Source organism: Pleurodeles waltl, chromosome 7 (assembly GCF_031143425.1).
Source record: "Pleurodeles waltl isolate 20211129_DDA chromosome 7, aPleWal1.hap1.20221129, whole genome shotgun sequence".
Taxonomy (NCBI): Eukaryota; Metazoa; Chordata; class Amphibia; order Caudata; family Salamandridae; genus Pleurodeles; species Pleurodeles waltl.
The window spans coordinates 123,645,008-123,672,068 of NC_090446.1; the positions used below are offsets into that span (position 1 = coordinate 123,645,008).

The 27,061-nt window shown below is 45.3% G+C and overlaps 1 protein-coding gene across 3 annotated transcripts in view; it reads left to right on the top strand.

Annotated features, from left to right (window-relative positions):
* UCKL1 (uridine-cytidine kinase 1 like 1) overlaps nt 1-27,061 on the top strand; it is a 332,854-nt gene that overhangs the window by 248,042 nt on the left and 57,751 nt on the right. For all 3 annotated transcript variants that reach the window (XM_069243249.1, XM_069243248.1, XM_069243250.1), the window contains exon 9: nt 18,352-18,450. In XM_069243249.1, the coding sequence (XP_069099350.1) occupies nt 18,352-18,450 (99 nt within the window). The remainder of the gene's footprint in view (nt 1-18,351; nt 18,451-27,061) is intronic.

Genomic DNA, 27,061 nt, shown 5'->3' on the forward strand with positions numbered 1-27,061 from the left:
TATGATTCCGACAAGTTTGATACCAAATATGCCTAGGTTTGGAGTTACCATTATGTAGCAGGACATAGGTAGTGACCTATGTCCAGTACACGTGTAAAATAGCATGAAGTCCATGAAAATGGAGCTGAAGTTCAGGGGGGCACTCTGCTCATGCAGGGGTGCACCCTGCCCTCTAAGCTAGGAGGTCCTACCATAGGGGTGACTTACAGTGACCTGATGCTGTGATCTGTAGTGAAAAGGGTCTGTGCACCCTTTCACGCAGGTTGCAATGGCAGGCCTGCAGATACATTTTCCATGGGCTCCCCATAAGTGCCATAATACATGCTGCAGCCCATGGTGAACCCCCTGGCACCCCAATGCCCTGGTTACCGGGGTACCATATACTAGGGACTTATGTGGGGGCACCAGTATGCCAAATGTGTGGTGTATATGATCCAAGCAACCAAGTTTAAAGTTAGAGAGCATAGTCACTGGGATCCTGCTAACCAGGACATCAGTGAACACAGTCAAACAGACTGACGACAGGCAGAAAATGGGGCTAACACATGCCAAGAAAGAGGGTACTTTCCTACAAATGGTACAAGTGCTTAAGGATTTTTTTTGTTTACATTAAATGAAGAAGATAGTACAGGACATTTCTAGCAGGTTGCCTCCACCACAACAACCACCAATTCCATTGCAGGCAGCACTTTCAGACTTGACTCTATGACCGATTACCTCTTCACAACCACAGGGTATGCACACCCTAAAAATATATATCAAGAAGAACCTGTCACTCAACCACAAGTGCCTAGCAAAGACATTTTGCTTGACATACATTCTAAAGGAGAAGGTCAAGATGAAGGAGACAAGCAGATTGACCACGAGTGATGCTTCATAAGAGTGTATCCAAGTTCTGGAAACTGAGTATTATGTCCCAGTTGAACCAAGTCCAAAACAAATACCTAGGGACTCACCACTGTATGATATTTACACCTTCTACATTTTGGTAAATAAGACGGTCAAAAATATAGTTTGTCTATGAAGACAATGATGTGGAAATCATTCCTTTTTGATTTCAAGGAAAATAGAAAGAGCTCAATCCAGACTATCACAGTACTAAACTGTGTGTAGAAGGAAGGACGCTCATGTATGTATGAGAGCCCCTGCAATTACAACACCACAGTAATATCCTGATTTGAAAAGAAGTGCAAAACCCCTGAGAAAGCCCCTACATGTCTGATTAACTAAGTTAAAACATTTAGTTATTTCAGAAGCAGCAGTATCACGTAACCAGTGACTTCAAGGAAGGGAAAGGAGGGCTTAACACAGTTGGCAAAAGAATATGTCTTTTTGTGATTATAGCTGTCAAGATTGCAAACGCAAGTGGCAATCTATCTCAATATGAAAAGTAGCTGTGGAATTACATATCTCTGTTCCCCCGTAAAAATTACTCAATGACTGCATAGAGCAAACTAAACCCATCCTACAAGAAGGAGGGGCAACTCAGCACTCCTAATAAATGCATTGCTCAGTTTCTCCAATATTGACAGCCCACAGATGGTAAGTGGTGGCATTAAGGAGATGTGGCTGGCTTGGTAGTATTACCTTTAGGCTTGAGGACCGATCTGGGCTAGTTGATATGCTATTACATGGATAACTCTTTTTAGTTATCATATTGATGATGATCTGCAGGCAATTAAGAGTGATAGGGGCACAAGGAGTCTTACAAAAGATACAATAATACTCTTTTTGCAGAAGACGACAGTATGGCCAGAGATCTTCCATACAGACAGAAATATCATTCACAGCAGCAAAGCATAACTCCATATAGCAGCAGATAATCGAGAAGTAGGCTGCAGCCAAAACAGGGGACAGCCTTCTAATAAGGCACAAGAAAGGAGTTTATGAAACCAACTCGCCAAATAAGCCATCCCCTCCTCGTCTGTGGATACAACTACCTGTGGATTCCTCACCCCAAGAATGTTCCCCACTCGCCAACTTCAACGGAAATGTTCTTCTAGCTCTGCACGTCGACGATGACGTCACAATTGCCCGACTCCACGCGACGCTGTATGACGTCATTCAGGCAATAAGAAGCCTCGTTGACGTACAGACGTCAGTTCCCTTTTTTCCGTGCCTTCAAGTAATGGTTTTTCTTCGAGGCTACCAGGGATCTACAGTTTCACTCCGGTGTAACTATGTCACAACCGAGGAAGTCGGGTTTTAAACCCTGTAAACAGTGTGGGGTTCGAATGTCAGTCACGGACCCCCATGAAAATTGCTTATGGTGTCTTAGTTCCGACCATGAGGTCGAGTCATGCGGCTCATGCCAACACATGAATCCTAAGGCCCTTAAGGAATGAGAGGCAAAATTGTTTCTTGCCCGTTCTAAGAAGAGGAAGGAGAGGCATCATCGGAGAGAGTCTTCAAGATCTTCGAAGACCATCGGCGCCATCGGGACTCTCGGCAGCGTCATGAATCACAGCGCCGATCGAGCAGGGAATGTTCCCGTTCAAGATCGCCATCAGCTCGGCGCCGGCCGACTTGGGAGATTAGCCCGACTGTCAAACCTCCAACGACTCCGGTTTCTCCGACGCCTCCACTGTCGGTATTTGAAGTCGAACCACATCAGGAGCAGAGGGCTTCTCCGGAGCAGGAGATGCCTGGACCATCGTCGGCTTCCCCTCCGGGCCGGTTCCTAAAAGTTATCTGGCTTTCCCAGCGCCGGGCACGGACCCCGCTGCATTTTTTAATGCAATGTTTAATATCTTTGCCACCATGGCGCCTGAGGGTGGGCATGTGGCTCCTTCAGGTCCTTTGGCCTTTAACTTGGGTGCTCCGGCTCCTTACAAGCCGACACCCTTTATGCCCTTTCTTCCTTCTGGAACTGCTTCGGCGCCGATGCCCTTGGCGTCGGCCAGAAGGCGGGTGACGCCGACGGCGTCCGCTGTTCCGGCACCGATGGATTCGCCACGGATCCAGTTGACAGTGAAGTTGCCTGTGGGGCCGGAGGGTCCTGCGTCGGATGGCTCCGAGGATCGGCACGCTCGAAGATCTTCGGCGTCGGCCGACGCCTTATTGACGCCGGGGCTCGAGTCCATGCTCCGATCCAGGAGATTGGCTTTACGACTGCTGGAAGAAGTGGAGTATGACAGGCAGCATTTGGAGGAAGGTGAAATCGTGGAGCCTTCAGGGGACCTGCATGGCTTAGATACAGCAAGTGGCCTGGACACTTCCCCGGAATGGGACCTGGCTTCCCCGGGGGAGTATACGGAGGAGGCTGCTTCATTTCATGCTGTGGTGAGGAAGGCAGCAGACTTTTTGGACCTTCCACTTCCTGCTGCGGTGGTGAAGACAAACCTCCTGACCGAAGAGCTGCATCCAGCGTCCGCGGTGGCGGAGCCTCTTTTGCCTTTCAATGAGGCCCTTTTGGACCCTATTAAGGACATCTGGAAAAAGCCAGTGACTTCGGCGGCCGTCAACAGGGCGGTAGCGAGACGCTGTCGTGTAGCACCAGGTGATCCAGACTTTCCGACCAAGCACCCAACTCCGTAGAGTTTGGTTGTACAAGCATGGTGCTCGTCCCATTCTGCTCCTGGTTCGTTCCCCGCAGCCCTGCTGACAGGGAGTCTAAGAAGATGGACCAGGCAGCGAAAAATAACTTTTCTTCTTGTAGCATGGTTTTAAAGTCTACCAATGTGACTTGCATTTTGGGGCGTTATATTCAGGCCCTTATGGATGAGGCTAAGGACCACCCTAGTTTGTCACAGGAGGTGTTGAACCTGTTGTCGGACGCTCAGGCGGCGGTGACCCAGTTAATTCAATCTGGGCTTGGATTCAGTGGCCAGAGCTATGGGCACATCCATAGCGACGAGACGGCAGGCCTGCTGCGTTCGTCAGGGTTCTCCCCGGATGTTCAGACTACTCTCTTGGACCTGCCATTTGATGGAGAGAAACTTTTTGGGGCAAAAGCCGACTCTGCTCTAGAACGTTTTAAAGAGAGTAGAGCCACGGCGAGGTCATTGGGTCTCCAGGCAGCCACTTCCTCTACTTTTAGATCGTTTAGGAGGTTTTGGTCGTGGCGCTTCCTTTCGTGGCAGGCTCCATGCGGCAGGACAACAATCTGCAGGAACACTTCCTTACAGATCCTTCTGTAGAGTACACACTTGAGGTGCCACCCAGCAGCACTCTGCCTCTTCCGGAGGGGTGCAGCAGGGAAAGCAGCCTTAGTCCTCCACCACTCCCTGCTCACACGTCTCCGGTAGAGGGGAGACATACTCACTTTCTTCGCGTGTGGGAGTCCATAACATCAGACTCCTGGGTCACCGGCATTGTGGAGAAGGGGTATGCTCTTCCCTTACGAGAATTTCCTCCTCCCTTCCCTCCCCGCCCCTCCTTCTGTTCGGACGACCATCTTCTATTATTGCAACAGGAGGTGATGTCCCTTTTGTCGAAAGGCGCAGTGAAGTTGGTTCCAGAGTGGGAGAGGGGTCAGGACTGCTATTCAAGGTACTTCCTGATCCCCCAAAAAGGATAGTCGGTTGAGACCAGTGCTGGACCTGAGGATTTTGAATTGGTTCCTCAAGCAGGAAAAGTTCAAGATGCTGACCCTGTCACAGGTTCTTTTGTTGTTGAACGAAGGAGATTGGATGGCGTCTGTCGATTTGCAGGATGCGTACTTCCATATTCCGATCCTCAAGTCGCACAGGAAGTATCTCCGGTTTGTGGTGGGGTCGCAGCACTATCAGTTTGCGGTCCTTCCGTTTGGTCTTACTTCGGCACCTCAAGTCTTTACGAAGGTGATGGCGGTGGTAGCAGCAGACCTCAGAAGAAAGGGAATACCAGTATTTCCTTATCTGGACGATTGGTTGATCAAAGCCAGGTCTCCAGAGCTCTTGCAGTGTCACCTGCAGTCGACAACTCAGTTGTTGTACGACCTGGGATTCTCAGTGAATGTGCCCGAATCTCACCTGGAGCCCTCTCAACACCTCCTGTTCATAGGGGCAGTACTTAACTGTAAGGAAATGCCTCCTTGGCATGCTTACCCCCTGACGTTTGCCTTTGCTGATGCCAAGTTATGATTTGAAAGTGTGCTGAGGCCTGCTAACCAGGCCCCAGCACCAGTGTTCTTTCCCTAACCTGTACCTTTGTCTCCAAAATTGGCACACCCTGGCATCCAGGTAAGTCCCTTGTAACTGGTACCAAGGGCCCTGATGCCAGGGAAGGTCTCTATGGGCTGCAGCATGTCCATTGCCACCCTGGGGACCCCTCACTCAGCACAGTCACACTGCTTGCCAGCTTGTGTGGGCTGGTGGGGAGAAAATGACTAAGTCGACATGGCACTCCCCTAAGGGTGCCATGCCAACCTCACACTGCCTATGGCATAGATAAGTCACACCTCTAGCAGGCCTTACAGCCCTAAGGCAGGGTGCACTGTACCATAGGTGAGGGCATAGGTGCATGAGCACTATGCCCCTACAGTGTCTAAGCCAAACCTTAGACATTGTAAGTGCAGGGTAGCCATAGGAGTATATGGTCTGGGAGTCTGTCAAACACGAACTCCACAGCAACATAATGGCTACACTGAAAACTGGGAAGTTTGGTATCAAACTTCTCAGCACAATAAATGCACACTGATGCCAGTGTACATTTTATTGTGAAATAAACCCAGAGGGCATCTTAGAGATGCCCCCTGAAAACATACCCGACTTCCAGTGTGGGCTGACTAGTTTCACCAGCCTGCCACACACCAGACATGTTGCTGGCCACATGGGGAGAGTGCCTTTGTCACTCTGTGGCCAGGAACAAAGCCTGTACTGGGTGGAGGTGCTTCTCACCTCCCCCTGCAGGAACTGTAACACCTGGCGGTGAGCCTCAAAGGCTCACCCCTTTTGTTACAGCGCCATAGGGCATCCCAGCTAGTGGAGATGCCCGCCCCCTCCGGCCACGGCCCCACTTTTGGCGGCAAGGCCGGAGGAGATAATGAGAAAAACAAGGAGTCGTTACTGGCCAGTCAGGACAGCCCCTAAGGTGTCCTGAGTTGAGGTGACTCTAACTTTTAGAAATCCTCCATCTTGCAGATGGAGGATTCCCTCAATAGGGATAGGGATATGCCCCCCTCCCCTCAGGGAGGAGGCACAAAGAGGGTGTAGCCACCCTCAGGGCTAGTAGCCATTGGCTACTAACCCCCCAGACCTAAACACACCCCTAAATTGAGTATTTAGGGGCCCCAGAACCTAGGAAGATAGATTCCTGCAACCTGAAGACGAAGAAGGACTGCTGACCTGAAGCCCTGCAGAGAAGACGGAGACACCAACTGCTTTGGCCCCAGCCCTACCGGCCTGTCTCCCCACTTCGAGAAAAACTGCAACAGCGACACGTCCCCCAGGGTCCAGTGACCTCTGAAGCCTCAGAGGACTACCCTGCATCTAAAAGGACCAAGAAACCCCAGAGGACAGCGGCCCTGTTCCACAAAGACTGCAACTTTGCAACAAAGAAGCAACTTTTAAAGACCACACGTTTCCCACCGGAAGCGTGAGACTTTCCACTCTGCACCGACGCCCCCGGCTCGACCTGCGGAAAACCAACACTACAGGGAGGACTCCCCGGCGACTGCGAGCCCGTGAGTAGCCAAAGTTGACCCCCCTGAGCCCCCACAGCGATGCCTGCAGAGGGAATCCAGAGGCACCCCCTGACCGCGACTGCCTGCTTCAAAGAACCCGGCGCCTGGTAAACACACTGCACCCGCAGCCCCCAGGACCTGAAGGATCCGACCTCCAGTGCAGGAGCGACCCCCAGGTGGCCTTCTTCCTAGCCCAGGTGGTGGTGGCTGCTCTGAGGAGCCCCCCCCCCCTTGCCTGCCTGCATCGCTGAAGAGACCCCCGGGTCTCTCATTGAAACCTATTGAGAACCCGACGCCTGTTTGCACTCTGCACCCGGCCGCCCCTGTGCCGCTGAGGGTGTACTTTCTGTGCTGACTTGTGTGTTCCCCCCCCCCCCCCCCAGTGCCCTACAAAACCCCCCTGGTCTGCCCTCTGAAGTCGCAGGTACCTACCTGCTGACAGACTAGAACCGGGGCACCCCTATCTCCATTGGAGCCTATGCGTTTTGGGCACCACTTTGACCTCTGCACCTGACCGACCCTGAGCTGCTTGTGTGGTAACTTTGGGGTTGCCCTGAACCCCCAACGGTGGGCTACCTTGGACCCAACTTTGAACCCTGTAAGTGCTTTACTTATCTGCAAAACTAACCAATACTTACCTCCCCCAGGAACTGTTGAATTTTGCAGTGTCCAATGTTAAAATAGCTTATTTCCATTTTTGCCAAAACTGTACATGCTATTGTGATGATTCAAAGTTCCTCGGATAACAGAGTGAAATACCTTTCATTTAAAGTATTGTTTGTAAATCTTGAACCTGTGGTTCTTAAAATAAACTAAGAAAATATATTTTTCTATATAAAAACCTATTGGCCTGGAATTGTCTTTTGAGTGTGTGTTCCTCATTTATTGCCTGTGTGTGTACAACAAATGCTTAACACTACCCTCTGATAAGCCTACTGCTCGACCACACTACCACAAAATAGAGCATTAGAATTATCTCTTTTTGCCACTATCTTACCTCTAAGGGGAACCCTTGGACTCTGTGCATGCTATTTCTTACTTTGAAATAGTACATACAGAGCCAACTTCCTACATTACAACATTGAATCGGGCCTTTCCTCCACCGCAGCGGATTCAGGACATCCAGGTGTTGATTCCAATGTTTCAAGATGAAGCGGTCGTTCCAGTCCTCAAGGTCCTTCGTCTGCTCGGTTTGTTCGCTTCTTGCATTCTGCTGGTCATGCATGCACGCTGGCACATGAGGGCTCTTCAGTGGTGCGTCCGCAGGCAGTGGTTTCAACATAAAGGAGATCTCGAGGATTCGATCGGGATCTCTAGAGACACTGCAGCAGATCTTCAATGGTGGGCTGCGGTTGGCAACCTGTTGCAAGGAAGGCCATTCTCGCTGCCTCCGCCAGTGCCCACCGTTGTAACGGATGCTTCCACTCTAGGGTGGGGAGCTCATCTGGGGGACCTGGAGATCAAAGGGCTTTGGTCTCCAGTGGAACAGAGGTTTCACATCAATCTGTTGGAATTGCGGGCGATATGTCTGTCTCTCAAGGCCTTCCTCCCTTCCCTTCGCGGTCAGTCAGTCCAGGTCCTGACGGACAACACTACCGCGATGTGGTATATAAACAAGCAGGGAGGAGTGGGGTCGTATCTTCTCTGCAGAGAAGCTCTTCGACTCTGGTCCTGGCTTCAGGATCACAAGATTTGCTTGGTAGCAAATCATTTGGCCGGATTTCTGAACGTGCGTGCGGACGGTCTCAGTCGGCTCATCTCGTCCGATCACGAGTGGCGTCTTCATCCGGATCTGGTTCTTTACATCTTCCAAATGTGGGCGTTTCCTCAGATAGAACTGTTTGCCACTCGGAAGAACATGCACTGCCCGTCGTTCTGCAGCCTCCAGTATCCAGTGCAAGGAGCTTTGGGGGACACGTTTCAGGTGTCCTGGAAGGGTCAGTTGCTTTACGCGTTTCTCCATACCCTTGATTCCTCGGGTTCTGAGGAAGATTCGCCAAGACTGGGCCCAAGTCATCTTAATAGCCCCGGATTGGCCGAGAAGGGTGTGGTGTTCAGACCTTCTCCAACTCACTCTGTTCCCTCCGCTCTGTCTCCCTTACAGGGCAGACCTCCTCTCGCAGTCGCAGGGGCAGGTTCTACACCCCCACCTCCAGAGCCTGCACCTTCATGCCTGGAGATTGAACGGGGCAATCTGAGTTCTTTTTCTTTCCCCCCGGAGGTGGTGGATGTTATTTTATCGGCCAGGCCACACTCCACCAAATCGATCTATGCAAGCAGGTGGGCCAGATTTGTCAGTTGGTGTGGAGAGAACCAAATTGATCACTTGAAGGCTGATTTGTCTGTGTTATTTGCTTTAACCCTGGCACAGAAAGGTTGTGCAGTTGCCATAGTTAAGGGCTATTTATCAGCGATGTCAGCTTTTCTGTGTCTCCCAGACCAACCCTCTCTGTTTAGGTCACCTTTGGTATTGAGGTTCATTAAGGGTCTCACTGATATGTTTCCGCCCACTCCGTTTGTTATGCCTCAGTGGGATCTTAATTTAGTATTGACCTTTCTTATGGGATCGTCATTTGAGCCGATGCAGTCTTGTTCCTTACGATTCCTAGTTTTAAAAACTGTATTTCTAGTGGCAATAACATCGGCCAGAAGAGTGAGTGAGCTCCAGGCTCTTAGTGTAGAGTCCCCATATCTTTCCTTTTTTAGAGACAAAGTGGTGTTAAGGACCAAGGCTGCTTTCCTTCCGAAGGTTGTTACACCCTTTCGTTTGGGGCAGACAATTACTCTCTCTTCCTTTTACCCTCCGCCTCATCCATCCAAGGAGGAAGAGAGGCTTCCCCGGTTGGATCCACGAAGAGTATTGAGCTTCTTTGTCGACAGGACGAGGGAGTTCAGGCCAGACGATCAGCTCTTTGTTGGATACGTGGGGAAGAGGAGAGGCAGAACAGTCCACAAGAGAACGCTGTCCAGGTGGGTCATTCTCTGTATCAAACTTTGGTATTCCTTAGCAAAGAAAGAACCCCCTGTAGGACTCTGAGCTCATTCCACTAGGGCTAAGGCTGCTTCATCGGCCTTGGCTACGGGTGTTCCTGCGGTTGACATCTGCAAAGCGGCAACTTGGGCATCCCTCCATACTTTTGTCAAACATTATTGTTTGGACTCTGAGGTCAGGAGGGATGGCCATTTTGCCCGCTCAGTGCTGCAGGATTTCTTGGTTTGACCATTCAGGCACCCACCTCCAGAGGTGGTACTGCTTTGGGACTCTATAGAGGTGAGGTAGTTGTATCCATCAGAAGAACAAGTTACTTACCTTCGGTAACGCCTTTTCTGGTGGATACATTAGCTACCTGTGGATTCCTCATGGTCCCTGCCGCCTCCCCGTTGCCTATTTGGTCTTACCAAGAAGTCCTTGGGTGAGCCCTGGTTTATTGTATATTTGTATATAATGATTAGATGTACGTGTACATATTTATTTATATATATGGTATTTTTTAAAGGAAACATTTTCGGATATGTGTATATATATATTTGTTTCCATATGAGTGTGTTGTTTCCATTAGTATCGTTTTATATTGTTGCAATAAATGTTGGTATATAATTTTATTTGATGTAGTTATATTTCTCTGCAAACTCAATGTTCACCTGTTTGCCTCAAAGGCACGTAAAAAATGCTGATAACTGTCGTCTGCACGTCGACGAGGGCTTCTTATTGCCTGGATGATGTCATACGCGTCGCTTGGAGTCGGGCAATTGTGACGTCATCGTCGACGTGCAGAGCTAGAAGAAAATTTCAGTTGAAGCAGGCGCGGGGGGGTTGTTTGGCTATAATTTGTAAAAATGTATATAAATGTAGAATACAGGCCCTTCCCGTCCCAGCGTGTGAGGCACTTTCTTTTACGCTTGATCTCTCCCTTCAGTGTTTCCTCTATGGCGCTTTGCTCTGCTGCCCACCTGGTAATGCCAGTTGTTGGGTTGTCAGTTTCAGATTTGTTTTTAGCGCCACTTATCCTATAGTCAGCCAATTTTGTATTGTTGGGTGAATTGAATATTCATCTTCAAGATTTAGGCTTCAGCCATGCTCAAACTCTCATTGATGACCTACAAGCACTGAATTTAATTCTTCATGTTTCTACACCCGCTCATCAAGCAGGGCATCTGCTGGATCCAGTTTTTTGTAATATTGCTGATTTGCACACACTTCCTGTGCTTCCTCTTTGGTCAGGTCACCTGGCCGTGCTTTTTCTGATACCTAACCCCTTGAATATCCATAATGAAAGATATAAACTTCAGCCTCTGTCTAGGAGTTGGTCAGAGCTAGATGTAAATACCCTCAATAATCAGCTGAGAGATTTTGTTCCTTATTTTGTGGGTGAGATCATGGTTGATCAGACCTTAATGTAGGAATGGCTGTGTAGTTTTCTAGATACTGTCCTTCCTGTAAGTGCTCTGTGTTCCGTCAGATTTCGTCCACCAGAACCATGGCATACTGAGGAACTACAGGTATTAAAAACTAGCTGCAAGAGGTTGGAAAGGCTCTGGCGACACAGCTATGATGATATTGCAAAACACAAATATAAGTTGGCACCAACGAACTATCATGGCCGCTGCAGAGCATTTAGGGCCTCGTGCTTTGTCGATCAGTTTATCTCAGCACCTAACTGCTCTAGAGCTCTTTTTAAAATAGTTAATGAGCTCTCCGAGCCAGGTAGGATGACTTCAGTGTAAGTCCTATCTCAGGCCCATTGCGAAAATCTGGCTTCTCTCTTCGTTGGTAAGGTGCACGATATTCAAGACTTTCTGTTGAAAGATAGTCGAGATTCATCTCATACAACCCCCACCTTCCAGCAGTCTGCTACAAATACCTTGGGTTCGACCACTTCTTCTGTCACCAGACATACTTTGACTTTTTGGATAGTCTTGCTCTATCTTCGCTCATGTCCCTGATTCAAACAATTCATTCAGGGTCTCCAAAGGATCCATTTCCTCCAGCGAAGCTTTGCCTTCTAAATCCAGATGTATTGGCTTCCTTGGCTAACCTTGTTAATTGTTCATTTCAACAGGGTTCTATTCCCCGGAGTGGAAGCATGCGATTGTTCTCCCTTTGTTAACGAAAGCTAATTTAGACCCTGACATTTGGTCTAACTATATACCTATTTCTTTGCTTCCCATCATGCCCAAAATTCTGAAAAGACATGTTTGTAAACAGCTCTCTGCCTTTTTGGAGTCTGAAAAACTCCTACATAATTATCAGTTTGGATTTAGAGCACGACACAGCACCAAGTCTGCCTTGCTTGATGTTACTGAGCATCTGAGGCAGCTCATGGACAGCGGCAAGACTACAGCACTGATTCTTCTCGAACCTCAGTGCCGCATTTGATACTCTGTCCCATGCTATGTTTCTGGAGAGGTTTAGGCAATTGGGGATTCTAAGGAAATCTTTATCTTGGCTTTCCTCTTTCTAAGTGATGGCTCCTTTCAAGCTTTCACTGATGGAGCTTTGTCTAAATTGCACGCTGTGACGTCTGGAGTCCCACAGGCATCAGCTGTAAGTCCGGCCCTCTTTAATGTTTATGTGTGGCCCCTGTTATAGCTTGTAGAGCATAATGGTCTTACCACTTTTTCCTATGGTAATGATACTCAAATAATCTTCTCATCCCCTAGAATTACAGCTCCAACGCATTAAACTCCTGTCTAGTCCAGGTGGCTGCCTGGATGAATAATAACTTGTTGAAGTTAAATGGTAATAAAACTGAGTTGATTATTCTTGACAAAATCCCAGTCTCTGGGGCCTGCAACATTGGCAGTCTACGCTGGGGGAGACTCCCTTGCTGGCAACGAAAGTTAAAAACGTAGGCTTCCTAATTGATAATAAGATTTCCATGAAGCCTCAGGTAGCAAAGATGTCTGGAACCTGTTTTGCCATACTAACATGGTTACGGAAATTCCTTGGGATGCTCCTCTTGAATTCTCAGAGAATGGTGGTCCAGGAGCTAATTCAATCTCGTCTGGACTATGGGAATATCCTTTATCTGGGGGCTGATAAAGCCTCCTTGAGATGGCTTAAGGTGGTTTCAAAACGTAGCGATTTGACTGATTTATCAGCTACTGAAATTTGCCTCCGTGACCACCCTGCGCGGTGAATTACACTGGCTTGAGGTGAAAAGACGTATTCAGTTCAAGGCTTTGTGCTTTGTTTTCAAAGCTAGAGCTTGAACTGCTCCCTCTTACATTTCTGCCTTGATTAAAAGGTATCAACCTACTCAGGACTTACGTTCCAGCAACCTCTCTCTTTGCTGTGTGCCTAGATGTAAACTGTCTTGTATGGGAGGCTGCTCGCTTTCCACTATGTGTCCTAGGCTTTAGAATACTCTACCAGTACAACTTAGATCCTGCACTTCATTGAGTACTTATAGGAAGCAGCTGAAGACATGGCTTTACTAATCTTTTGTAGTCCACTCCCCTACCTGTGGTGTATAGCACCAGGAAACCCTGTTTGGGTGGCTGTTTGCGCTTTACAAGTATTGAATAATAATATGGTAGCTTTGAAGGATGCATATTTCTCACTGTCCATTCATCATAATCATTGGAAATACCTTTGGTTTGTAGAGCACACATAGCACCACCGATGCAAGGCTCATCCATTTGGTTTCAAGTCAGTATTCACAAAATGTTTAGGGCCAGTAGCTACTTACTAACTTGCTCATCAAGTCACACTCTTCAAAACAAATATCAGATCCACTCAATCAGACAATAAATCTTCAGGAACAGTTAGACCTAACTCCCAACTTCAATCCTAACTTCAAGAAAACAAATACAGTTCTTAGGCGCAAACATTTGAGCAGACCGCCTAAAAGCTTCTCTATCAAAATGAAAATGCTGCATCTCTTACTAGAGGAGATAAGCGAAAAAAAGTGAAAAACAGTAAGAAAATTCAAAGTTTTTCATGGAATCCTGTTGTCTTGCATTCCTCTTCTACCCCTGTATCATCTAGATCATGAGATCCCTTTTGTAAGAGCTAGTCAAACAGTGGGGACAAGTAATTGGCCACTGGCATGACTACATTGAAGTCACGGAAAAAATGAGACATGCCATACTCTGATGGAAAGATATTCTCAGCATTGGTTCAGGACAGGATCTGTATAAAGTCAAACCGTAACTTTTAACAGATGTTTCAATGAAAGGCTGCAAGCTCGTTTGAAAGACCTTTGAGCAGGCCAGCAGGAACAAAAGCTAAACATAAGTATGCTAGAGCTGAGACCTGTCAGACTTCCTCTTAAGGCCTTTCTGCCCCTCGCACAACACAAAGATGTAAAAATAAGAATGGGCCTTGTGACTGCATCCTTTTATATATGAAAGCAAGGAAGACGGAAGTCCAAACTGTTGTCCCAAGGTAGCGCAGCACCTTTGACATTGGGTTTCAGGAAACAAGAAAACAAAACAGCAGACACCCTCAGCAGGAGATACATAGACTGCCACAACAACAGTAAAAAGTAAGACCATTTAAACCTAATCTTGCAAGCGTCAGGCAAATCTCAATTAGATATATCTGCAATGGCAACCTACCCCAAATTCCAAAACTTGGCAAGCATGTGATGGTATCCCAACTTGATTGTGGAAGTGTTTTCTATTTCTTGGATAGGGAAATGTACTTCACCTTTCCTCCAAAACTGCTAATACCAAGTGTAATGCAAAAAACTAAGAAAGAACCTTGCATAACAATCGTGATAGCCATTGTGTGGATGTGGAAATTCTGGTACACAGAGCTTTCGGTTAGGTTAGGCCCCAGTCAAATTTAAGGCAGATCCCTCTCTGCTATCCAAGAACCAAGTCCAAATTGTGTACCACAGCCTAGTGCCCCGACACCTGACAGCCTGGCTTCTACAGACCTAGCGTTTGAATACCGTCTCCTTGCACAAAGATCCTACAAGCAGCAAGGGCTATTTCTTCAATTAGAACTTACTTTGGGAAATGAAAAAGGGTTTGCATTTGGGCTGCCAGAACTAACATTGAACCTCTCACCATACATCCGCACGACATACTACCTTACCTGCTAACCTTAGCTGAGGCTCTACTACTTTGTTTGTTCATCAAGTCCAGTTGGCTGCTGTTTCAAGATATTTTTTTTAAAAACTTTTGCATTGTCTTTATTTTCCAGAAGAGTGGTGAAACAGTTCATTCAGGGCCTATTACATACTTAGCGACCTCTAGCCAAGAGCCCACTGGCCTAGGAATTGGATACGGTTTTAGGCCAGCTCCTCATAGAGTCTATTGAACCAATACATAGAACTGCTCTGCAAATACCATCATGAAAGACAGCTTTCCTATTAGCAATAATATCAGCACAAATCAGTAGAGAAATTCAAGCTTTTTTCAATGAAAGGGCAATGTATTAAATTTGAAACATTAAGGTAGCATTTCTACCAATCACAATTTGTTCAACTTTCCGAAAATTCTGGCATATTTTCATCTGATTGAGAAGATTAATTTGCCAGCCTTTTTCCTACAACTATCTTTAACTGATGAGTAAGCCTTATACTTGCCTAATATCAACAGTTGTTTCATATTGACAGAATTAAAAGAAGACTGGAAAACACAGTTGTTTGTCTCATAACGAAAGTCAAACAGAGGCTGCCCTTTATTGCAACAGGGGCATATGCAGATGCATTATGTCTTGTATATCATATTGGCTTGCCAAAGCAGGCAAGGCATAAGTTTGGAACACATTCTACAATGGTCAAGGAAGCAACAGCTAGACTGTTCGCTGGAGCTATACTGGACATCTGGATTGCAGCAACCTGGTTGTCAACCCACATCTTCAGCAGGCACTACTGTCTAGATGTTCAATCGTCAGCTGGGACAGCTGGTGGCAAGGTTGTGTTACACTGCCTTGTCCTCTGAAATAAGCCTCATTTTGGCCTTTTTCCTTAAAAAAGTATTGATTTTGTAATCCTAATTCAGCCATGTTTATGAAAGATCCAATGCTGTTATGTTAAATGTATTTGTAAAATGCACTGTCACCTGCAAGAGTATCCTGCCACTGAGCCTGTGTGTGTACCTAGACCTGCCTAGAGCTTGGTTGATTAATTGAAAAGCCAGTACTTCAGCTTCTTCCCTAATCCAAGAAGAAAGGAAGAGGCTCTTATGTGGAGTGGGAGGCCATTCCATGCTTTAGGAGTGATGCAGGAAAACGCCTTCCCTCCTGATCTGGTTCTTTGTATGTGTGCGCGTAGGTGTCTGGGGAGTTGGTGGAAGGAGATCCAACTGTTTAGGTAAGATGGGGCCTGGGTTTTGTATTGCCTTGAATGTGTACTTGAGATGTCTGAATTGAGCGGATTTGTGTATCGGGAGCCAGTGGAGTTCCCTCAGGCATGGTGTGATGTGAGTTCTGTTTGGGAGGTTGGGGGTGAGTCTGGCTGCCGAGTTCCTTACAGTTTGTAGTCTTCTAGTGAGTTGCTGGTGATCAAGGCGCAGAGGGTGTTCCCATAGTCCAACTAATGCATCTGGATATGCCCTGTTTGAATAAAGGGCAGTCACTGTTTGACTTTCCATAGGAGAAATATGAGACGTTTTCCAGACTTCTTTTCATTCTATCAATATGAAACAACTGTTGACGTCAAGCAAGTGTAGGGCATGAGCGACAGTTTTTCTAGTGTTGCCTGTGAGCCATTTGAACATCTTCCTCAGCATCTTCATGGTGTGGAAGCTGGATGCAGTGATGGCATTGACTTGTGCAGTCATGTCCAGTTTGTTGTCAGTGAATATTCCAAAGTTTCTAGCATGGGTTTTAGGTGTGGGTGTTGGTTTGAATTCGGTCGGCTACCAATTGAAGCTCCATGATAAGATGCTCTTGCCCAAGGTCTCTTCTTCTATCCTGTTGGTGTTGAGCTTGATTTATTTGTTTTTTATTTAGTTAGTGACTTTGGTTATGCAGGTGATAAACTTGTTTCTTGTTTTGAGAGGTTTGTCTGAAGAGGGAGAATATGAGTTGTGTCATTGGCATAAAAGAGCATGTTAGTGTTGTGTGCGCAGATGATGTTGGCTGGGGGATCATGTTTACTACAGAAGAAAAAGTTGGTTTCTTGCAACTACAGTTTTGCAGCAGTGGTATCTTTTACACATTTATATACGTCCACCCTCCTCCCAGTTCATGAGTTCAGTGCTTGCTATGTCCAAGCTATCAAAATCTGGAAGTTGGAGCCTCTGAGGAGGATCTTAACATGGAGCCTCTCCAACCGATTGGGTTATTCGTGTGATATAATGAGAGTATAGGCTCAGTGTGGCATATGAATGGTTGACCATTTGTTTTCATTGTCAGTTAGTTTATTGAAAACCTGCTTTGTTAAACATTGACTACAGAGGGTTACCAGCCTGATGTCGAGAGAAAACATGTGAATCTACAACAGATACCAGTGCTGAGGAACTGTAGTTACAGGTAAGTAACCTTTTCTTACCTTGCATTAGCTCCAGGCCAAGCAAGTATTTCTCATATTTACCGTATTTAGCACATTGTAGTTTGCATATGAAGGATAAATAACCCACAGTCTTTGTTTTTGTCATGTTCACATTGTTTCTGTACTAATGATAAAAGTCTAGCATTAGTTAATAGATGTGAAAATGGGTGCTTTTTACATGAATGCTCCCTTTCGTGAACATTACCTACATTTTTATGGTGTCCAGTTGTATCAAAGAATATGTCAAAACGTCTTCTAGAGTGAATTGTGCCAGAGAATGCGCCCATCTTTGTTCAAGAGTGTGATCTCAATTATGTCAACAAATGTGCACATTTGTTCTGGTGGACATTAGCCAGAGAATAAGCCTGATTCTGAAAAAAAATATGACCACATTTCTGGGGGAAATGCCCAGCACATGGCTATTGTGTCTAAGAATATGTCCAATAGCAAAAAGAAAATGCACATTGTACCGGAAAAACTCAACATTTAACAAGAAATGTACTTAATGTACCAGAGAATATGCCATTGTTGCACAACCAGACTGTGTCACAGAATGTGCCCATTTGTGGTAAAAGTTAATTCTACCTTTTGTGCTTTCATTACTATAAGAAAATATACTAACTCATTGAATATTTGTCCAAAAGCTTTTTCCGGCTTAGGAGGAGCAGTATAAAACATTGTTCTGGAGAGGGGAGAAAACTCTACATGGGACTTCCTTGGATCTGGACATTTCCCTCTCAGCCCACCCTAACCCCTTCTAGTATCTTGATACGCTTGTGTGTGTTTCTGTATTGAGCTAATGAGATACTTTTATTGGAGTTAGTTTTTTAGTTTTTCCACTTATTTAGTCTGACAGTGTTTGCATTTTCAGCATGCTCTGAATAATAGGTTTGGGTTCAGTATTCTCCTCTAGCCATATGTAAATTCACTGAATACCCTCGAGCATTGCCCATACAGAGACAGATGTCTTCATTTGCTTTTTCTCAAGTTGCTAGTGAATATTTTTAGTGCAGACTACCAGGCCCTCTTTTGTGGCTGATCTTCATTTTATGCTGTTGCTACCGGAGGTTACTCTGCAGAGGGGCATTACCTCAGATGTAATAAACTCAGATTTCAGAGTTCCCACAGGATGTCACAGTCTGCAGGTATTACCTGGAATCCTGGTAACGGAGCAGGAATTGCTGTTGGGGGGAATATCTGATTCTGTCTGGGCAGTGTTGTAGTGTTTGTGGAATAGCATGACTGGAAGAATAAACTGTGACAATGTCACAGTGCTTTCATCTCTTCTATTTGCAGGGCAGCATTGGCCTCCGCTCACCAGTTTCAACCTCTCCCTCGGACCCTGAGTGTACTGAAGAGCACTCCACAGGTGCGAGGGATGCACACCATCATAAGGTATGGGGCCACAACTCACTTTCTTGCCCACCTGTGCTGCCTGTCTGGCAACCAGACCACCCCATAACCTATAACAATGTATCTGCTAGGCTAGCAGTCTCGCTTATTGAGATTCACTTTGATTCTGAAAATTATTTAAAATCTACCTGAAATAGATTGAAATATTGGTAGTTGGTGGGGAGTAGTGGTGAGTGGTCGATTTATTTTCAAAATGGAGGGTGTAAGTCCCAAGAACCGGTATTGTCGAGCCCTTGAGGCAAAAATGAAGGGTGGTTGTGTTCCCCTGGTATCCCAGAACTTCTAACCAGGAGCAGCGACCCCACTCCAATGACCCCCAGCAACACCAGATCTCTCTGCAGACGTAATTGCCAGTCCTGATGTCATCAATGCCCAGAGAGTCCAGTTGCGTCACATGGGCTGCCAAAGACAAACCATTGCCGGTGCGGAAGCGTCTGGGTTGCAGTTCAACAAGTACCAGGCCTTCAGCCTTTCCCTTACAGTCACCTCTGACGCTGGGTGCCAAAACCATGTGGTTCTGCAGCCAGATTACAGTGGATGTGGCAGGCATGACCAGGAGCTCACATAGGAGCCGTCCTCCATCCTGTGCCATTCAGCCACGCCGCTGCCATTATCCCTGATGACCTCTTGATTCCATGGAGACCCTCTGTAGTCGGGAAGGACTCTTGACATTCGCTGTACTTGAGTACTTTTCTAGTTCGCATACTGGGACACATCCTATGGTTCACTGGCAGCCCCGTGCTGAGTTTGTTTTGAGTTGGCTTTACTGCTTAAGTTATTCAAGATTTTAAGGGAAGACTGGGAGAAGTGAACCACAATGTCTCAAATCCTCTCCAGTTGAGAGATTCATCAAGGCTCCAGATTTTCATTGATTGGCATGGTGATTAAACCAGAGCACCTGTTACCATTGATCGCTACCTTTGGTTACTCAATGCTTTTAGCTAATCCTTGACAACCTAACATGCTAGCACTTCACAGGCAGATGTGTCACTGAGGGTTAGGTATTGCTTTCTGGGTCCCTAATGTAACACCAGATTCCCCTTTAAGGACATCAGTGGCTCTGTTGGCTATGTTCTAAGACACTGTATTCCACCCGGAGCTCAGTGCCTGTCCTTTCACTTCTTCTGTGGCATTTAATGAATCTTTCTCAATGTTTACTTTTGGGCTACTATCTTTTGCATTCCGTTTTCTCTGCAGTGATGGTTTCTGTTCCTCCATCATATGAGCGGGGTGCCTTTTAGACAAATGAACACATTCAGTGTTCCAAAGACTCCAGTTGAAGAGAATGTGGGATGTCTATACAATGTGAAAACCTTACTTTAACCTTTCAGCCCTGTATTCCTCAGTGAGTTTTTCAGCTTCTTCCACTCCACACCACCTATTAGTATCACAGCCACCCCTCCCATAAAACGGACTCGTCCTTAGCATTGGATCTTTCATAGATTCACAAGCTTGAATATTCATCCAGGTTGGAAGAACATAGGAAAAGGCATCTACAATATGCATTCTGTGACCAGAACTCTGGTCAATTGGGGTGTTAGGAACCCATCACTACTCACCTGAGAGGCTCCAACAAACAGATTTTTCACTGCATGTCATTGTGAAGGGACATCCCAGGAGCTTTGCTCCTGTTATTTAAAATAATATTTTCCTGACAGATTTTTCCTGTACAGAAGGTTCCATCAACATTGCTTACTTCATACCCATAATAACCAGTTTGGTGACAGGAAAACCTACAGAGATGACAATCGTGCCCTCTGTATTACCTGTCAGCATCAGGGTCATGATTTCAAGTACACCTTAGTATACCAGAGTTTGCCGAAAAAACTCTTAAAGATAGAGGTGGGCATTTGGCACTGACCTTTCTGGAGTTAAAGGGTAGATTTGTGCCTACAATTCCACTGCAGACAAAACACCAAAATAGGTCTTTGTAATGTCTGCCAGTGCCAAAGACATTCTCAGAGAAGTTTTCTACTGCAGTGTATAAACCTCGTAGCCTGATTTGTAGTCCAAACTAATGGTGCCTGCTGAAGGAGGCAGAAAAACAGGCCAAAAGAACAGATGGAAAAGATATTTGACTTCTGTGACTACATACTCTTTCAGAAACCAACTCCTCAAACAATGACTACCGTCTGTTACCTCTTCATCTGTGCTGATTCCATTGTCAACAACGTCATTGGTACATCATCAGTTGCTTTCTCATCTGTACTATCCCCAACTGTTTTCCCATTGTTTGCAAAAGTCACTTCATTTCACTATGTTTCACCGATTCCATCAACTGTTCCTCTCAAATCACCACAAGTATATCCAGTTTCATCAGACCATCCAGTGAGGATTCAAGATGAAAAATTAAGAAGCTCCCAAGAGGTACAACTCGTTCAGATCTGAAGGCCTCAGGGGTGGTGCCTCCCTTAGGGTGTTGGGGTAGTGCACCACTAATATTTTGCCCCCGCCAAGTAAATGTGAGTAAAGACTACTAAGCGTTTTGCAGTCTGCCACGGCTGGTTGCAGTATGATGCCTGAAGTCGAGGTAGGTCCTTGAGCAGCCAGTGCAGGCCTGAGGCAGTAGGGGGCTTAATAATAGACAGACACCGTTGGAGAGAGTTAGTAGCCAGAGCACCTGGGGTGCAAGTGCATGTATTGCTTTACTGCAGACTAAGAAGAAATTCACAAATACTGAAAGGAATTTCTGGTATGCAACGCTCTCAGTCTGAGAAACACATTTATCAAGGCACTTTGCAAGGTTTGAATAAAAAGGTCAGTGATGTACAACACTAGTGCACATTTGAAGACAATCACCTCAGTGAAATAAAAGTGCACTGCTTTAAACTGAGAAGAAACATGAATAAAAGGAATTCCACCAATGCAGAGCTCTTAGTCTGAGTAATACATTTATTAAAGCACTGCTTCAGGTTCGAATAGAGGAGACACGTAGGTCAAATGCAGCACAATACACTTCTAAAAATAATCACAGCAGTAGAATAATAATGCTCACAAAAACAATGAAAATACACTACTTTAATCATGAATTATATATCTGCATGTACAATGATTATATATTCATGCACAATGCAAAGCTAGAAATAATAATAAAAAAGAATTCATCACCATGGGGCTCGCTTGCTTCATCTCCTTGCTAGGAGCAGGCTGTGAATCGAGTTGACTGTGAAGAGAGAGAGCTACCCTCAAGGACAGGCAGGGGGCAAAGACGTCCCTTTTTCTCCTGAGTTCAATATTTCCACAGCCATCTAGTTTTCTCCTCTTATATACTTTAAACAAGCCAGAGGGGAGATTTCTAGAAATCATTCTCCCATTCAGTGAATTGTTGTTCAATTAGTTTTGAGAAGGGCACGCTGTAAATTAGCCACATCCCAAGGTGCTCTTCCAAGACCATACCGTTCCTTGCCGTACCATAAACATCATCCTGGTACATCCATATCTAACTCCTATTCCTCCATGTTATGTTCTAGCCCTTGGTGAGAAAGATCACAAAGAGTAAAAAACATTAGCGAAAAACACATTGCATAACTTGTGCACGGAAAAATACCTGCACCTCTAACACCTCTAACGTGACAATGGCCAAAGCTAAGTTAAGCACAAAATGGAGTCTGTAATCATAATGGAGCTGTTGGCTGCCAATGTGACTGTGTGGGAAGCCAAGCTAAGCACAAGATGGAGCAGTGGTTAAATATAGATATCGTTACAATGCACATGTCGGTTTGGGCTACTGCCTCTCTCCGGCCAACTCGACATGCGCACTAGAGGCCACTCACTTTCTCCACCTGCGCATACTAGAGTCGGGCCATGACTTTAAGCCACATCCCCCGATCTCAGTAATGAGCTGTGAGGTTGTATACCCCAGCCAATTCAGGCGCTGCTGTAACAACACGAGTAGCGTCTGGATTGGCTTAGAGACGCAGAATGGTAGTAGCAGTGACTGGCCATTGATTTCAGTCCGTTGCTGTCTACATGCGCAGCGCCAGTAACGGCACTGTGCATGAGGGAGTGGTAGAGACTAGTTTCTTCCAATTTTGTAAGTTCCTCCCTGGCCTCGCCTGCAGCTGAAAGGGAAAGGCAGCACTCGGAAATGCCACGCCATGGTGTTAAAAGACGAATCGGAGGTAAAATGAGCTTAAGAATGATTTATTGTACCATTCTGTTTAGAAAAGACTGACTTAAAGTTTTTAATAATTCTCGTCCTTCTAACGTAAACATTTTGATTCTGCTGATGGTGACATGTGGGTTCAGTTTAGTCCCTGAATTCAAAGCAAATTCACATTACATTGTTCCCCTTGGCATGAAAAGTGGGTGTTTTTGCAGGTCGGTTGCCACTGTTAGTTTTCTAAACAATATTGTTTAATTGTTTTAAAAGTATGTCTGTGCCTGAATCCTCATACAAGTTGTGGTGGGCGGAAGTCTACTTATATATATATATCCCAAACGGACTTGTGTATATTTACAAACTTCTTGGGTTAAATCTGAAAATACCTTTAGATCACGTTCTGTGAATTTCACGCATTCTGCCTGTCAACTGTTCTCTGCGTAGAACTCGCAAATAAAACAAAAAAAAACCACCCCAAGTATTTTCAGTTTCATACTCTAGTATAGCTATTATATTTTAAAATTCATAAGCTCAGGTGCCCTTCTTCTAATATTAAGTACACAGGCGCACATTCTTTCAGGATGTTATGACCGTCATCTGGGGTGTCCTTTAAACTTCACCACTTGCAGCATCTGGGCTTTAATAAGTTCATTGATGTCCGATTGATAATGTAATGCTTTCTTTTAGTGTCTGATTGATAAACTGACTGCCACGTTTACACAGGTTATGATCCAAATCTTTCCTAAAATGTTGAATTATATTGTGACCTAAGTACATTAACGCTCATTATGTTAATTGTGATAGATATTGTGGCAATGTGCTGCCACTTAATTGAACTGCGGATTGGTGCTACACCCGTGTTTAACAGAAATGTACACTCATCACTTACTGCGTCAGTAGTAGTTACAAGAGTTACACGATGGCGCCGGCACATTGCTGGCTCTCACAAAGAGGTTTACTTTCAGCTCAGAGATTTGTCGTTATTGAAAAATATTGCCCCCATTTAGAAAACAATTACAAGGAGAGAGGATGGTTCTTCTGCTATCATTCACAGCTGAGCTGCACCGAGCTTACTACTACCATCTTTTCCTCACATGCCAGGTGTTTTCAACTTGCATATCCGGCCGAAAGGCAGCGGTTCAGAGATAGTGTAGAATACAATAAGTGTAGGAGGTTAAAATAATGAGTTGAAGATTGTGGTGGAATAGTGCTTAACTATAGTTGTGGCCTGTGGGATAAAGTTTAATACATGAATGACAAAATGCGGCACTGTCCTCTCACCAAGAGGTTTACTTTCAGCTCAGAGACTCCTCGAAATAATTTTGTTTCCATGTGCCAAGGAGAGGGAGATTATATTCTGTAATGATCTGATTTATGTTGTTTAAGGAGAGAACGTTTATGTCCAGCTTTGTTTTACTGAGAGCTTGCTACCTCCACCCTGTTTTTATCTTTTCTGCGCATAACCAGGTGTTCTCATTACTGTTACAATCTTAAAATAAATATGCAATTGCTTTATTAACATTCTTGCCTTTTCAAGTTTGCTTTAAAATGCACCATTTGCTCATTTTTTTCCAAACTTTTCTCAGTTAACACCACCCTCTCAACCCCCTCCCTCATGAATCAACAATCATCCCCAAATTTATGCCTCACCACTTTCAAATGTCGCCAGCCACCAGTGGGAGGCCTCCTTTACAGGGGAGGAGTATAAAGATAAAGAAGTAAATGGAAGTCAAATTGCCTCGACTCCTAGAGATTAAATATTAAGAATTTAGAGCCAGATGATACATCATGCTGAGCTTCTGCTGTTACCAGGAATGACAAACATGATACACCACAAATACCCATAGTAAATATAAATCAAATCAAATCAAATCATTAACATTTATAAAGCGCGCTACTCACCCGTGCGGGTCTCAAGGCGCTAGGGGGGAAAGGGGGGGTTATCGCTGCTCGAACAGCCAAGTCTTTAGGAGTCTCCGGAAAGCGGAGTGGTCCTGGGTGGTCCTGAGGCTGGTGGGGAGGGAGTTCCAGGTCTTGGCCGCCAGGAAGGAGAAAGATCTCCCACCCGCCGTGGAGCGGCGGGTGCGAGGGACGGCAGCAAGTGCTAGATATGTTGACCTAACTAAAAAAAAAAAATCTGTTAACAGTACACTGCCTAACCAGCCAGATCTTTCAACGTACTATATGCTTGATGTTACTGTCAGGTCCAGGATCAACTCCATTAACATCAAAGCTGTTTCCAGGTATTCTTGTAGAGATTCCACATATTGAATTTGTCCCTCCTGCTGTGACTATTACATTCTACAATGCCACGCCCCACCAAATCTGCCTGCATCTCAGGCTACAGAAGATACAAGACAACCTCAAAATGAGGATAATGAGTCTGATGGCTCAGGTTACACTAATAGCAACAGTATTTCAGTGCTTGTGAAAAAGTACGATCATGGCAGTGCTGACATAGATGGCTATGATTCTGGAGATGGTGAAGATGACAGTGAAACCTATCCTGGAGGGTCAAAAACATACCATGTGGGATGAGTTTGTGGTTTTTAATGACATAAGTCCTTTGCCTGAGCCAAAGGATTCCCCTCCTGATGACATTGGAAGGTGTTATAGTCTCATAAGAAGGACATCCAAGAAGTTCAGTCAGCGTATAGCCGCTTTGAAGAAATCTGTTTTAATCATTTGATTTCAAGGAGCAAATGAGAAAAACCATCAGCACAATACATGTTCCAGATCACCTATGGGAGAAATGTGTATTAATCCTGTGCAAGTCTTGGCAAGGAATTCCAAGCTGTACAAGAAGTATAGTGCACCTGAAAGTTCATAGCATGCTTCTTGTACAAAGTTGAAACTGAGTCAGCAACTGTGCAAAGATTATCAAGGCGCCCAACTACGCCAAGCACAGATCTGTAGGATAAGGAAGGCTGAAAATGGGAATCCAGGGGCAGGAGAGTAAATGTGCTAGCTGCCAGTTTCATCAAAATTGATAGAGCACTAGCAATTCTTTCCAGAACGACTGCCAATTATGACATGATATAGAGCCATTCTTTGTGAAGTTGTCTGTGAAAGACAAATGCCAGGCGAAAACCTTGCTAAAGGAGGGAGAGACTGCATCTCCCACCCCATTGATGCAGCAATGGACTCTTCAACTGTTGGCCTTGAGCAGATGGCGAATACCAGTGTAACAAGGCATGTTTGCTGGTTGAAAAGCACATCATTTAGACTGGAAGAGCAGACCATTAGTAGAGACAAGCCATTTCATGTTAACATGTTTGTCGAGAAGATGGATGACACACTTAAAACAAGACTGATTCAGACATTACGAGGTATTTGGGCATTTTGCAAAAAAGACCGACTTACTCAGGTTACAGGAGTCATTACTCAGCTTTTCCTGCCCCAGTTAATTATGCCTAAAGGGCGAGGATTCCGTTATTTCCTCGAACTTGGCGGGTAATTACATCAGACAGATGGATCTTGGACATTGTCAAAATGTGTCACACCTTGGCATTTGTAGAAATCCTTCCAAATCATCCACTGAAGAAGAAATTCACTAACATCTCTCAAAATTAAAAGCAGAAATAACAAATTTATTTTGTAAAGGCACAACAGGATATGTCACTTGTGCCACAAGCAGAAATTCTTTTACTCCAGATTCTTTCTTCTGTTAAAAAAGTCTGTAGATTGGTGTCCAACTTTAGATTGGAGGAAACTATACCTGAAAGAAACCAGGAATTGTGATGGTCGCATTACAGGACGTTCGCTCTTTCATTGAGAAAAATGATTTCTTGGCTTCAGTAGACTTAGAGAATGTTTATTTCAACATATCAATCCAGTCACACGAAGTACTCACGCTTCTTGGAAGATGACTTTCATTACTAGTTCCAAGTGCCCACATTTGGGCTGAAATCGCCAGCAAGAATACTCACTACGAATAAAGCCCCTGCATCGCTTTGATAATTGGCTGAGCAAACATCTTTATGTTCAGGCATGTAATGTGGTTCGAAATGACACCGAGTCTCGCTCTGAATGTGAAAATATTAGCTCTGAACCTATGTAAAGAATTGGTTTCCTTGGGAGCAAGATTCGCCCGGATACAATAAAAGCATTTCTTTAAATGAAATACGTTTAATGCTTCCACAATTGGCCTCTCTGGTTCAGGCTCAAAACACAGTGACTATAAAGTCATCTGAAAATGTTGTTGAGTTGTATGCTATCAGGCATACTATTAATTTCATAACTTTTCCTAAGGATGAGACAATTTCAGTAACAGAAGTGCATGAGAGCTCTCCCATTATCAATGGAAGCTCAGAAACCCTAGCTTTGGGCCATAGAAAACAATGTGTATCTATATGCAGAACATGTGTCAGGGCTGGTGAATGCACTTGCATACACTCTCAGCAGTCATATGTCATAGAATCATAACTTGTGAAGTGGACAACAGGGAGTGGAGTCTCATTTTTTTCTCGATGTGGGGACTCCAGATTCCAA